General features: G+C 48.7%; 1 protein-coding gene across 1 annotated transcript in view; it reads right to left on the bottom strand.

Moving 5' to 3' along the window:
* Window positions 1–15001, bottom strand: part of INPP5D (inositol polyphosphate-5-phosphatase D) — a 149433-nt gene that overhangs the window by 54284 nt on the left and 80148 nt on the right. Inside the window, exons 6-9 of the mRNA XM_043876283.1 lie at window positions 9630–9717; window positions 3578–3658; window positions 3348–3419; window positions 1813–1936 (exon numbers count right to left, since the gene is read on the bottom strand). Coding sequence (XP_043732218.1) covers window positions 1813–1936; window positions 3348–3419; window positions 3578–3658; window positions 9630–9717 — 365 coding nt within the window. The remainder of the gene's footprint in view (window positions 1–1812; window positions 1937–3347; window positions 3420–3577; window positions 3659–9629; window positions 9718–15001) is intronic.

Genomic DNA, 15001 nt, shown 5'->3' with positions numbered 1-15001 from the left:
GACCTGGGTTCAATCCCTGGGTTGGGAAGATCCCCTGGAGAAGGAAATGGCTACCCACTCCAGTATTTTTGCCTGGAGAAACCCCATGGGCAGAGGAGCCTGGTGGGGTGCAGTCCATAGGGTCTCCAAGAGTTGGACATGACTGAGCAACTAAGCACAATTACTCTTTACAAAACTCCTGTGACGTTTTCTGCTTTCTTGTCTGTTCTTTCTCTTCTCATACCACTTTATTAACAACAAAAGATGCTGATCATGCCTGGGATTGCCAGATAAAATACAGGATGTCTGGGATTCCTTTTCAGAAAAAGGCATAGCTTTATAAGTATGCTCCAAGTATTGCAGGGGACATACTTGTACTAAAATTTTTCATTGTTTATCTGAAATTTAAGTTTAACTGGGTATCCTGTATTTTTATTTGCTAAATCTGGCATCCCTAGTTATATGCTACTAAACAGATTTTGAATCCCTGAAGGGTTAAAAAAATACTGTTTATGGACCAGAGGGACTTTGTCTTCAGGGGTTTGAAAACCTGAACTAGAACACAAACTGTTGTGTTAGGGGGGAAATTTATTTAAGGGATGAGTCTGCAGCGATTATTACTGTCTCGGGGAATCTGTCAGTCTTGTGAGGATAAACCAATATCAAGTAAGGAAATGGGGCTCAGAAAGTATCATGCTATGATGATACATGGACTCCCCCCCATTGTACAGATGGAGAAACTGAGGCTTGGAGCTGCCCCCTCCCCGGCAGGCAAGGCTCTGAGCCCAAGCAGTGATGTCAGGGCCACATCAGAGCATTTTCCACCATTCTGCTCTGTTGCCCCTCAAAGCCCACTTGCCCTTCAGGGGTCCCACCCCCCAGAGCCTCTCTCTAGCATTTCTCTTTGCCTGACCTTGGCCACACTGCTGGCTTTCACTTTCCATCCTCACTGACAAGGCTGCCAACTCCAAACTCTGCCCCTCAAATTGCCTCCTACCCCCAGTTATTCTCCATCCATCACCTGTGGCTTCCAGCATGCAGTAATAGCTGAAATCATCCTACTGATATACTTATTGGCCACTCAGTGCAATGGGATGTAAATTCCACGTGGGCAGAGTCTTTGACTATCCTGCTTGCCTAGGATCCCCAGTGCTTGGCCCATAGCACCTTCTCCATAAGCCTTTGGTGTGGGAACATTTTCCATTTTACTGATGAGACTGTTTGAAATGCAAAGCCTCGGCTGCCCAGAGTTGACTCCTATGTGCTAGGCTTTCCTAAGAAGGCTTACATGTAGATTAATTCATGGGGACCTTATGATCCCCATTTTACAGATGAGGAAACTGAGGCCCAGGAAGGCTAAGGGTCGTGTGCAAGGTCACACAGGTGCTAATTGGCGGAGCTGGGAATGTCCAGTTTGAATTTAGAGCCCATGACATTAATGCCAGGCTGGACTGTGTCTGTGCTACCCTAGGGCTGTGCTACCCTGATTTGGTCAGCAAGGCCTGAACCAAGCACAAGGATGACCACACACATCAGCCCGCCTCCTAGTGGGAAGAGCACATACGGAGGCAGAACTGCCCCCCAGGGCCAAGGGTTTCCCCAGAGTGGGAGGAAGCAGGCGGAGTGTTTGGAGCAGGTCCCAGGGTGCAGGGGGCACAAGAAGGGAGCCCGAGAGCTGGAAGGTCACCACAGGCAGGGTGGGGGCTGGGAGGGATCCCAACAGAGGGTGGAAGGCTCCCGGCAAGACTGGCTTTCCCGACAGCCTGCTCCTCACAGCCGACCACAGTAAGGATATTAGCAGAACGAGGATTTTACGAACGTGAGGGGCCTTACTTTTCTTGTGGGTGTAGAACTTGTCCTCAGAGCTGTCCTTGGACTTCTTAATGATCAGTTTCCCAGTCTCGACATCAACTTTGAGCTGCAGTTTCTGAGGAATCCCCAGAGATTCTGCCTTCACCTGTGGAAAGAAGGAAGAGGAGGGAAGGGGAAGAAGAGACGCTGGTCATCCCTTCTCGGTGCTTTCTCAGTGCCGCCCATGAGCCCCTCGTCCGTGTGACCGGGAGGCCCTTGGCCGCCGTGTGTCCCTCCCGTGCGGGATCTCTGGCTTCTATTTCTGAGCCTCCTTTGCCCCAGAGGGAGTTTTCGCTGGCAGCTCCTGAGAATCGCTGAAATGTGGAAGGAGCCCAGCTTGTCTGCTGTGTGCACATCAGCTGTTCTGCCAACAGGTCTGGTGGAGGAGACAGATGAGCTACTAGAAGATGCTTTATTTGCTGTTTAATCTGACAACACTCAGAAATCTGATGAGTCATCTCCTTCCACAGAGGATTTTATAATAGGTTGAAGCTCCCAGGCCTTGTTACAACCAATATGTGAACTTATTACTGATAACAATTAGGAAGAAAATTGTCTAGGCACTCAGAAGATGGACATGTACCTTCTTTTTTCCCTTTCAACTATAAGCAGCATCCCTTGTCTCTGTACATTTTGCTTTTATTTTATTATTATTATTTTTACCATGAGGTATGTGGATCTGGGCTTCCCTGGTAGTTCAGACAGTAAAGAATCTTCCTGCAATGCAGGAGACCTGGGTTTGATCCCTGGGTCGGGAAGATCCCCTGGAGAAGGGAATGGCAACCCACTCCAGTATTCTTGCCTGGGAAATGTCATGGACACAGGAGCCTGGTGGGCTACAGTCCACGGGGTCCCAAAGCGTCAGATAGCACCAAGCAGACATGTGTACACACACATGTGGAATCTTAGCTCCCCAACCAGGGGTGGAAGCCTCACCCCTTCCGTATAAGCGCAGAGTCTTAACCACAGGACCACTAGGAAAGTCCCAGAAATACATCTTAATACAGAATTTTCATCAGGGCTCAGAAGGACATGGGGGTGGGCATCCCATCCTGTTTCTGAACATGAAACCAGGGCAGGACGAGACTCTCCACAATGTCGGGGGAATACAAGAAAAGCAAATTTCTGGGCCCAGAGAGTCTAACTCAGTCACTTTCAGGGAAATCATAGGAATCCCTTTTCTTCCCCTAACCCCCACCTTGAGGCACTATTTTGCAGCCTGTCCAGGGGCCCGCCTGTTTGATGACTCTCACTGCCCCCACTTGGAGAAGGATGAAGTTTTGGTATCTTGGATCAATGAGAAGCTCTTCCCATGGGATCTGCCCCATTTAGAAGGCTCTACAGATTCACCGGGGTACCCATCCTAACGTTTCCTCATCTTTCCAGGGAGTTGGTTCTGCTGAATTCCAATCTCAGTCAGCCATCGGGCTCCCTGCTGAACCTGGAATCCTCCTTCCACTGGGACCAGAAGGCCGGCCAACCCCCCACGTGTGAAGTGCAAGTCCACGGACACGAACCTCAAAGGTGACCGGCGGGATGAGCGAGCGCCGGTGGGGAGACTCCGGACCCTCGTGCAGCAAGGCCTTGACCTGTGGGCAGAAACGCGTGGGGTCTCAGGTTGGGAGGCGATGAGAAGGCAGCCCGGGCTGGGACAGGGTCACGGGGACACCTGGGCATTCTCCAAGGGAAGAGGGGGCCACAGAGAAGCCCAGGGAAGCAGCAGGATTCCACCCCCCCACACACACACCTTATCTTCAATAGAGGACAGAAGACTTGTCAGTTGACTGAGCTTGGCCACCATGTTGATGGGACTGGCCTCGCCAGGAACCTGGGACGCGAGAAAAAGAGCAGATAAGGACGGGATGCTGAGGGCCAGCTGTGAGAGGCATCAGGCTGAGCCTAAAAATACACTTCCAAAGCATCTCTGGGCCGAGGGACAGGCTAGGGGAGGAACTGCTGGGGTCAGAGGTTACGAGGTGATGTCAAACGTGTTCCCAAATGGCTGGACTGTACATCCTTGCTGAAGCGGGTGCTGTCAGATGAGCTTGCGTGTTTTTGTTAAAGAGGCAACCATTTGGTACCTTTCACCAAAATGAGTTGAACCAGGAAACAAAGACAGGCATGCTACTGGACAAGAGATTAGCCTGAAATTATTTTCAGGTTCCGATTTTAGGCTTCATCCTGGTTTCCCCACCAACAACCCCACAAGTAGGATTACTATCCCTCTTTGCAGGTAAGGAAATCAGGGATATGATATGTACAGTCATCTCAAAATTATCATGACCAAAAAGCATGCCTTCCTTTCCTCTTCCCTCGAAACCTGCTACTTTCCCAGGGCTTCTCACCACCTCTATTCGGTTGCAGAAACAAAACTCAAGGTCTGTCCCGGATCACAACATTTCCACCCTCCTATGTGTACTACATCTATCAGCGCCGCTGCAGGACTTCCAAAACAGCCAGGCCCTGCTCCAAACCCCCTCAACCACCACCAGGAGAAAACAATGATCCAAACCCTTAAGGACTCGGTGTGACCCCCTCCTGAGCCCCAGCCACACCCCTCTGACCTTCTGATCTGCCCATGGCCTGGAGCCACACTTCCTAAGGAATCCTAGAAACATAAATGTTACCAGGGGAGGCCACTGCCTTGCCATTCAGGTCTCAGAGTCACAGAGAGGTCTTCCCTGACCACCCGAGCCAAAGACATCTCTGCTAGATCACCATCATATTGATTGTCAGTTTGTTTGTTGTCTGTTTCCCCTGCTAGCACGTAACCTCTGTGAGGACTGGGGCCGGGAGAACCGTGTCCAGTGCTGTGACCTGGGGCCTTGGCCAGCAGAGATGCTCAGTCAAGTTGTTCACTGCATGCGTGAGGCTCAGAGAGCTGACATTACATGTCGGAAGTCACACAGCTAGTAAAGGCACGGCAGGATGTGAAACCATGTCTTCTTGGCACCAGGACCACAGTCTCGAACATTTACTCATTGAAGAAATATTTACAAAGCCTCAATTCTGTGCCAGACACGGTGCCAAGGTGCTGGAGGTATAGAGCTGAAAGGGCACCATCCCCACCCTCCAGAAGGACAAGAAAACCAGACTGGACTATTCCAAACACTAAGCAGGGTAGAATGAGGGTGATCACCAACCAGGCGCTGCCCCTTTACCACGCCCCACCCCCCAATAAGTCAGCCAGGTCACACAGACATCTGACCTCAATTTCCCGCGGAGAAGGGAATGGCTACCCACTCCAGTATTCTTGCCTGGAGAACCCCATGGACAGAGGAGCCTGGCGGGTTACAGTCCCTAGGGTCACAAAGAATCAGACACGACTGAGCAACTAACACTTTCACTTTTTTCCATTGACCACTTTATCTTTTAAAACTATTTTTATTTATTTATTTGGCTGCACTGGGTATTAGTTGCGGTATGTGGGATCTTTAGTTGCAGCCTGCGGGATATTTTAGTTGCAGCATGAGAATGCTTAGTTGCGGCAGGCGGGATCTAGTTCCGGGACCAGGGATTGACATTGGGAATAGGAGTGTGGAGTCTTAGCCATTGGACTACCAGGGAAGTCGCCCACCAGCCACTTCAGAACACGCCTTCTGCCATCACTGACCGTTATCACCGCTAACATCAGCAGCATGGCCACGACAACCACCCCCCACCACAACCATCACCACCATCATCGTGGCAGTTAATATTTGTCAAAACTTTCTGTAATTCTTTCTGGTTTGGCCCTTGCTCCTTGATAAAGCTCCCAATCAGTCTACAGTTATTATTGATCGAGGGAAGGGCTTGCTGGAGTGGAGCTGGGATGCAGGTAAGGATGGAGCAGGAGAGCAGGTGAGACAGTACAGGATCCCTTGTTTTAGGGGTGTTTTTCTCGAAAAGAGTCGAGAAGATAAGCAGATTCAAGCCCCCTCCTCCCCCGCCCCAGACACTCTGGATCTTTACCATGGTCTTCATCACCTGGTGGTAGGATGGTGTCTTCCCCACTCTCTTTTGGAATCTGTGTCTTTTGGGGCAAAGATGTACAAAGTAGAAATATAGCTACTGACAAAGTGGGGTCAGTTCTTGGAACAAAAGGTATTCAAGAAAGCTGGAGTTTTCCTGTACTACCTTGCTAGGTAGAAGACTGCACAACAGTACGTGAACTGTGAACTTCCAGATGTTCAAACTGGATTTAGAAAAGGCAGAGGAACCAGGGATCAAATTGCCAACATCCACTGGATCACTGAAAAAGCAAGAGAGTTCCAGAAAAACATCTACTTCTACTTTATTGACTATGCTAAAGCCTTTGACTGTGTGGATTACAACAAACTGGAAGATTCTTCAAGAGAGAGGAATACCAGGCAACCTGACCTGCCTCCTGAGAAATCTGTATGCAGGTCAAGAAGCAACAGTTAGAACTGGACATAGAACAACAGACTGGTTCCAAATCTGGAAAGGAGTACGTCAAGGCTGTATATTGTCACCCTGCTTATTTAACTTATGTACAGAGTACATCGTGTGAAATGCTGGGCTGGAGGAAGCACAAGCACTGCCGGGAGAAATATCAATAACCTCAGACATGCAGATGACACCACCCTTATGGCAGAAGGCGAAGAACTAAAGAGCCTCTTGATGAAAGTGAAAGAGAAGAGTGAAAAAATTGGCTTAAAACTCAACATTCAGAAAACTAAGATCATGGCATCTGGTCCCATCACTTCATGGCAAATAGATGGGGAAACAATGGAAACAGTGACAGACTTTATTTTGGGGGGCTCCAAAATCAGTGCAGATGGTGACTGTAGCCATGAAATCAAAAGACATAAACCTCCTTAGAAGAAAAGTTATGACCAACCTAGACAGCATATTAAAAAGCAGAGACATTACTTTGCCAACAAAATTTCATCTAGTCAAAGCTATGGTTTTTCCAGTGGTCATGTATGGATGTGAGAGTTGAACTATAAAGAAAACTGAGTGGAGAAGAATTGATGCTTTTGAACTGTGGTGTTGGAGAAGACTCGAGAGTCCCTTGGACTGCAAGGAGATCCAACCAGTCCATCCTAATGGAAATCAGTCCTGAACTTTCATTGAAAGGACTGATGCTGAAACTGAAACTCCAATACTTTGGCCACCTGATGTGAAGAGCTGACTCATTGGAAAAGACCCTGATGCTGGGAAAGATTGAAAGCAGGAGAAGAAGGGGACGACAGAGGATGAGATGGCTGGATGGCATCACCAACTCAATGGATATGAGTCTGAGCGAGCTCTGGGAGCTGATGATGGACAGGGAAGCCTGGCATGCTGCAGTTCATGGAGTTGCAAAGAGTCGGACACTACTGAGCAAGTGAACTGAACTGAATGCACATGACCATGAGACGGTGGGTACACTCTGCCTGGCATGTTTAAGATATTTGTGCTCATCTATTGACTTTTCCAGTCCTTGGTTTTCAGATGGGGACATTGAGTCAGAGTGGTGAGTCAGTTGTCCAAGGTCACACTGCTGGTGTTGACCTGAGATTTGGGTCACTGGGTCTCAGCTAGTGGGGCTCTTGACCTCTGGGGACATCTGACAAGGTCTGGAACATTTTGGGGTTGCCAAAATTGGGGGATGCTAAGGACATCTAGTGGGTAGAGGCCAGGATGTGTTAACATCCTACACTGCACAGAACAGTCCCCCACGACAGAAAATGACCTGCCCCAAACGTCACTAGCGTTGAGGTTGAGGTCAAAATTCACAACTCAGCCTCAATGTGGGTGAACTGGTCTGAGTGCCACCCCTGGCTTTATGGAAGTTGACCCAGTTATTTCACTGAGCTTTTCAGTTGCACTTCAGAGGATGTGGGTTCCAAGGTTAACAAGTCTCCATTCTCACATAGGGCAGACCCAGGGCTCTCCCTAAACCTCACATTTTGCTAATGCTGCACTTTGCACCTCCCAGCAGTTTCTCAGATACACTCCATGCAGGGGTCCCCATCTTGTCTTGCCGACCTAAGGGAAAGGGCCCCATGCTGGTGAGAGGCTGCCACCTCCAGATTATGCCACCCAGGCAGTTTCACTTACTCCCTCACATAACCCTGCAGTGGCAGATATAACTATGCCCATTTCACAGATGAGGAAAGTAAGGGTGGGGGCAGAGTCATCTATGGAACTCGGATGTTTCTGATGCACAGGTCAGGGTTCTTTCCTCTACCCTGGGTGGCCTCGGAACTCCCTTTTCCATTTGTGAAACTTCTGAAGGCATCAACACAGTCTCTGCTTTTTCAAGTCAGGGTCTCAGACAGAAGGGTGGTAACCAGAACCCTTTCTCTACATCCTGATGTCACCCCCATCCTGTCGCTACTCTGACCTCTGCCGCCGAATGCAAACACGCTGGTCGTGGCATGCAGCGCAGATGCTGGGGCATGACTGCTCTTAGGTTATCTGGAAACTTCTCCCTCTTCTAATCGACTTCAAAGGTTTGGGTGTATGTTCTTAGAGTCAAACTATTTAAATTTTAGTGTCTGGTAGGGCTCCTGTTTTGTCTAGATTCGCTTTTACTTTCCCGGAAACGAACCCATCATTCACTTGATGAAAGCAAAATTACATTTGCTTGTTCCCCTCCCTCCCCACCTTGAATTTTTAAGTTGTACAAACAGAATAAAAAAACAGTTTCTCAGTAAAAAAAAAAAAAAAAAAAAACTCCAAAAAACCTTCTGGGCAAACGTAACCCAGGTCGCTTCAACTCCATTCCATCCCCTCCTTGCGGTGACCAGAGTAGCCTTTTGGGTATAAACACACTTGGTACAGTTTTCATGTGTAGACTTACACCCTAGTTTATTTATGGTTCAAACGTTTGCTTTTTCCACCCAACGGTATACCTTGAAGATCTTTCTATATCAATGCATCCACCTTAGTTCAGAATTCTGCATCCCACTTCTTGCTTTTAGAGACAAAGCTACACTAAACACCTTTGCCAACATCTGTGCAAATGTGTAGGCCCTAAGGCAGCTGCCTAGAGGTAGCTGGCTTGATTGCAAGATGCTGGGCATTTAACATTTTCATGCAAACGGCTAAATTGCATTTCAAAAACCCATTTGCACTCACAACTGTAAGCGATGAACCCGTGAGTCCTGACCCCTGTGTTGGAGCCAAGTCCTGACTTCACCAATCAAATTTGCCCATTGGAAAGGCAAGCAGAGGTCTCCCTGCTTTCCAACTCATTTTTGGCTACTAATGAGGTGTTACTAACATCTCTTCAAGGGTATCCTGGCGATTCCCAGTCCCTCTTTAGTAAAACAGCCTTTTAAAATCCTCTCCCCATTTAAAAATTTGGTTGCTTTTACATAATCATGTGTGGCAGGGTTTGCTTTTTAAAACACATTAATTCTGTTTTTAGCTTTGTTGGGGACACTTTCTGTGACACAGACAACTTCGCAGGCTTTGGCTCCCAGTGTGTGTGTGTATGTGTATGTGTGTGTGGGTCTGTGTCTGTGTCTCAGGGGGCCCACCTTCACCTGCTCTTCCTGGGGGTAAGAGGCGGGACCAAACCATTAGGTACCTCCAGTTTTTGTCAGTTTCTGATGAGAAAAGGCCTTGCCTTGTCTCCTTTATTCAGCACTAATAAGGAGTTTTGCTGGCAGTTCCTCAAACCAAAATTCAGTGGGGGCAGGAGGCATAAACCTTACTGAGGGGCCGGATCCTGAAGTTCCTTCGCTTTAGAGGTGGGGGTCCAACAAAGTCCCTGGGACATTGGTTACCTCTTCTCCCCACCTCCCCATCCACCGTCCCTCCCAGCCCCCTCCCGCACCTGTTTCATCAGCTCCCACCGTCTTTACCTGAGGCCGCGGACGCAGGCCGGGGGAGAGCTGCTGGTCAAACAGCCTCTGCAGAGATTCCAGGGTAGGGAGGGTCCGGATGACTTCTCTGGGGGGCAGGAGAAAGGGTGAAGGCCAAACATTAGTGAGGACCAGCGTGGCATCGTGCACACAGGCTCCAGCTGGAGACGCGGTGTGGTCACACCCACTCTGGCAAAGGCAGGGATCCTTCGCAGAAGGACAAGCCCAGGCAAAGATCCAGGCTTGCCAGAGCCCCCCCACTCCTGCCTGTCCCCCAGAGGGACCACACTGGAGCCGTGATGCAGAAATCTGATTCACCTCTGTTTAGCCACACTTGACTGTGTAAGCCTGTAGAAACTCTGAATCTAGCAACCCAAAACTACTTGGAAATAATTTAGTAATCCATGTCCCCAACTTGAGTGTTTATAAGAATCACACCCTCACGGAGTGTTAAAAATGCAAATGTCTGGGCCCCAACCTGATTTGGTCTAGAACCTGCATTTTAATTTTGTGCCCCAGGGGCTTCCGGTGGGGGCCATCTGTGCTTTCTGGTTCAAATCCCCACCTAGCAGCTGAGGTGGACACCCGGGGGAGGTCTGTCATTGTCTGATTCACTGACAATACCAGGACTTGATTGATTGTTTGTTCCCATCTCATCTTCCATTTTCCCATTGCTTTGGACAGGGTGGGCAGACAATTTTGAGTTCTATTTTTTCATCTATTATTTCATCAAAAACTGTTCATGTTTTTTACACATTTAACATTCTTAGTGGCTTCCAAATATTCTATTAAGTAAATGTGCCCAAATCGATTGCTAGATATTTGGGTTACTTTCAGATTTTGATAACTATAAGTAAAGGCTGCTGTGAACAGCTTTGTTCATATAGCTTTTATTTTCTTTTTTAACTTAAAAAATTATTTTTAATTGGAGGATAATTGCTTTACAATATTGTGTTGGTTTCTGCCACATATCAACACGGATCAGTTATTGGGATGTGTATATTCCCTCCCTCTTGAACCTCTGTCCCACCTCCCACTCCACCGCACCCCTCTAAGTTGTCCCAGAGCCCTGGATTTGAGCTCCCGGTGTCACACAGCAAATTTCCACGGGCTATCTCATTTTACTCATGGGAACATATATGCCTCAGTGCTCTCTCCATTCGCCCCAACCTCTCCTTCCCATCCTGTGTCCACAAGTCTGTTCTCTATGTCTGCATCTCCACTGCTGCCCTGCAGATAGGTTCGTCAGCACCATCTTTCTAGATTCCATATATATGTGTACATATTTGTCTTTCTCTTTCTGACTTAACCTCACTCTGTACAATAGGGTCTCAGTTCAGTTCAGTTCAGTTCAGTCGCTCAGTCGTGTCCGACTCTTTGCGACCCCATGAATCACAGCATGCCAGGCCTCCCTGTCCATCACCAACTCCCGGAGTTTACTCAAACTCATGTTCATCGAGGCAGTGATGCCATCTAACCGTCTCATCCTCTATCATCCCCTTCTCCTCCTGCCCCCAACCCCTCCCAGCATCAGGGTCTTTTCCAATGAGTCAACTCTTTGCATGAGGTGGCCAAAGTATTAGAGTTTCAGCTTCAGCATCAGTCCTTCCAATGAACACCCAGGACTGATCTCCTTTAGGATGGACTGGTTGGATCTCCTTGCAGTCCAAGGGACTCTCAAGAGTTTTCCAACACCACAGTTCAAAAGCATCAATTCTTCGGTGCTCAGCTTTCTTTATGGTCCAACTGTCACACCCATACATGACCATGGAAAAACCATAGGGTCTAAGTTTATCCAACTCATTAGAACTGAGTCAAATGTGTTCCTTTTTATGGCGGAGTAATATTCCACTGTATATGTACCACAACTTTTTTATCCATTCATCTGTCTATGGATGTCTAGGTTGCTTCCATGTCCTAGCTATTTCTTCTTTACTTATTTTCAATTACAGTTTCAAGGCAACCAGAGATGATGGCTCTTGATTAATATTGCTAAGCCCTTGAGTGATGGTGGTCTTGGGCACTAGTCCAGCCTGCTCATCATCTGTGCTTTCTGAATTCTGTAGTTCTCTACTCTCTCTCTCACTGGATATAACTGCATTTTAAAACTGATGGACTGATTTGCATTGAAGGAGGAAACAGAGAGAAGAGGCTCCATCTTGAAAGCAGGACTCCACGTTGGGCCAGACTGTGGATTTTGAGCTCTATGCCCAGTATCTATGGAAACGACATACCAGCTGGAAAACCAGGTCCCCTGGAGAGAAGAGTCCCAGGGATCGTAACTAGACTCTCTGTTGCCCAAAAGAATACCCTAGTTATCTGTGTGACCAAATAGAATCATAAATTCTATTATGCTTGTTGGGTATGACCACAGGCCTATTGATAATTGTCCACTGTTAAATACCTAGGCTTGAAGCGTATGAATCATGAGTTAACTTTGATTGTATCTTTCTTTACCTTTGTTCAGACTAGTTTCAGGGAATTTGGGGAGGTGGGTTTGGGCACGTACACTTAAGGTATATAAGGTTTTCAGAAAAACTGGTCAGGGTCCGTAGCTAAGAGGAGACTGGCTTGGGCCCACCAGTGTAATCAACTGCACCCCTCTATCTGCATTGTCCTTCTGAGTGAGTTTGTTTCCCAGAACGCGTGGCTATAACATTTGGTGCATTGGCCGGGAAACTCCTCACTTTGAGGAGACAAGTCCCATTTGGGACTACTCCGAGGCCTTGCAGCTCGAATCTTCTAGAGGGGGGAAGGTGCTTCGCCCTTCTGGAAGGATTCTGCTTCTCAATGCCTGGACCTTTCACGTTAGCAGGTAGTGGACGGCAGCAGGGGAACTGAGCGCTCAGGTGAGGAGGAACCCACCCGGTAGGGTGGAAGAGGGGGCCTGATCACCCCCCTGGGAGGGATTAGAAGGGGCCACAGACCCACAGGAGCCTGGAATAGGCAGGTGGCAACGATTGCTTGGTACACAGGTCGATGAGCATGCTAGGGCTTAGGAAGGGAATCTGTGAAGGTCATTTAGGAGGTGTGTCCACACCGTCTCAGGGAAAATTATTACCAGCGATCACCAGGGGATGTTTAGGATAGGAAACTGGTCCTTGTATGCTCGTATTCTGCCCTCCCCAAGGAGGTCTCCCGTCTGCTGTGAAATTCTTGACCCCCTCGGAATTGTCAGGCTAGAAGGTGGGGGATACATAAGTGAGTATGAATTGGCTTTTCCGGAGATGGCCTGGGACATGGGATATTCAACCCATCTGTATTTTCATCTGCACCTGATCAAGCCCACCAAGGCAGAACGGACTTTAAGGGAGAAAGAGTCTTGGACCATGTGGTATTTTGGTTCAGCTGTGCTGACCAGCAGGTGAAGACACGCCAATCCCCCTTCTCCCTCTGGGATCTGGCAGGTAAGGCTCTTCTCACCCCAATTAGGAAGGAGGCAGAATGGCAATTTAAGTGTCATTGAGTGGAAATATCAGAAGTACATAGGGTACTGAGAACTTCGTAGACAGAACAAAAAGAAAAAGTAGAAGAAGGTCCGAGAAGGTAAGCAAGATGGGGGGAAGTGAAGCTAAGGCAACTGTATTGGAGTGCATGATTAAAAATTTAAAGAAGGGATTAGGAGGAGACTATGGGGTGAAGATGAAGCCTAAGTGCCTCCACATACTCTGTGAGGTCAAACAGCCCCCTATGGGTGTAGGATGGCGACCAGAGAACACCATGAACTCAAAAATAGTGGAAGCAGTCTATACAGTAGTCACAGGAGAGCTAGGACACCTGGATCAATATCCATATATTGACTCATGGCTCGGGTTAGCTCGACACCCTCCTACTTGGACAAGGTTCTATATCCAGAAGGAACAGGGAAAAATATTAATGGCACAATAATTGACTGATGATAAAAAAGGAAATTCTACAGGATTTGGACGGGGATGACCTGACCCCTCCCCCATACTGGATAATGACGCGCCTGCCTCCCAGTGCTCCACCAGGACCGGAGCTCGCCTTAATGCCCGATCCAGGGCCAGGTGAAGTTCCTGCAGCAGCCGCTGCTCTTCCACCAGCTCTCCCGGAGCTTGTAGAGCCGCCGTTTCGGCAGGCTCCAATTCCAGCAATGGAGACCTCTGGTCAACGCCCCCAGAATTCCACCTCAGCTGGACCTCTTAGATCGTACCCACCTCTCCCGGTGAGTACCGATGGGAAGGGGGAAGAAAACACAGCAATTAGACAGAAGCTGTGCTCCACCAAGGAACAGGGGGAAAGAACCCCACTACAGATGCCCCTCAGAGAGCTACAGCAGCCTCCGGGTCAGGACGCATGTGGGCACTACCATCAGCTCCTGTAGCCTGTTATCATCAGCCATTTTCCTCTACGGATATATTAAACTGGCAGAGACACGCTCCACCCTACTCGGGGGAGCCACAGCCAGGATTAGGCTAGTGGAGACTATTGTTTGAACCCACTGCCCTACATAGGATGACATAATCCAACTGCTGGTCTCCCTTTTCACGCTTTGGAAAGACAGAGGATCCTAACTGAGGCCAGGAAACGGTTCAGAGAAATGGCACCAGAGGGTACTGCAAACCCGCAGCTTGGGCAGAACTAGCCACCCCCCGATGAGAGGCCAGATAGGGACTCTAACAAAGAGGAAGGGAGGAGCCACCTGGAAAGATATCGGGTGGCTGTTTTACAAGGCCTCAAGACGGGGCCCGAAAAACCTATGAGTATGGCAAAACCCTCCGAAGTGATCAAAGGGAACGCGAATCACTGTCAGAGTTCTGCGAAAGACTGTGCGGGGCCTGCAGACTTTATACGCCAGTAGACCCAGCCAGAGGCTGCTGGGTCTCAGATGGTGATAAATGCAGCCTTTGTGTCTCTAGCCTACCCTGAAAATGTCAGATGGGGGGACGCAAGTGACTCATGAAATTTTATACATCCCTGAACGCCCAGTACCTTTGTTAGGAAGAGACTTGCTGTCTAAATTGGGGGCACAAGTGACGTTTCTCCCCACGAAAGACCCACTGTTCGAGTGGGCTCAACCACTCTTCCTCTCGGTAACCCCTCAAGATGAATGGAGGTTGCACAATCTTCCGGCAAGGAAACTGGAAGGGCTAAACAGTCAAGAGAGAGAGTTAACTCAACAATTCCCTGAGGTCTGGGCGGAAGCGCCCCCCACCCCCACCCCCAGGCTTGCAAAACAAGCCCCACTGGTAGTAGAACTCAAACCCGGTGCAATTATGTCAGCACCCGCCTTAGGCCTGCCAGACCTTGCTAAGCCGTTTACTCTTTATGTGAAAGGACACGTATGTGACTCTTTACGTGAGAAGGACAAGGAGGCGATGGGAGTGTTGTCCCAGATTATGGGGACATTG

Source organism: Cervus elaphus, chromosome 20 (genome assembly GCF_910594005.1).
Source record: "Cervus elaphus chromosome 20, mCerEla1.1, whole genome shotgun sequence".
Lineage (NCBI taxonomy): Eukaryota > Metazoa > Chordata > Mammalia > Artiodactyla > Cervidae > Cervus > Cervus elaphus.
The sequence above is the reverse complement of the archived record's forward strand: the minus strand, read 5'-3'. Positions and strand labels throughout refer to the sequence as shown.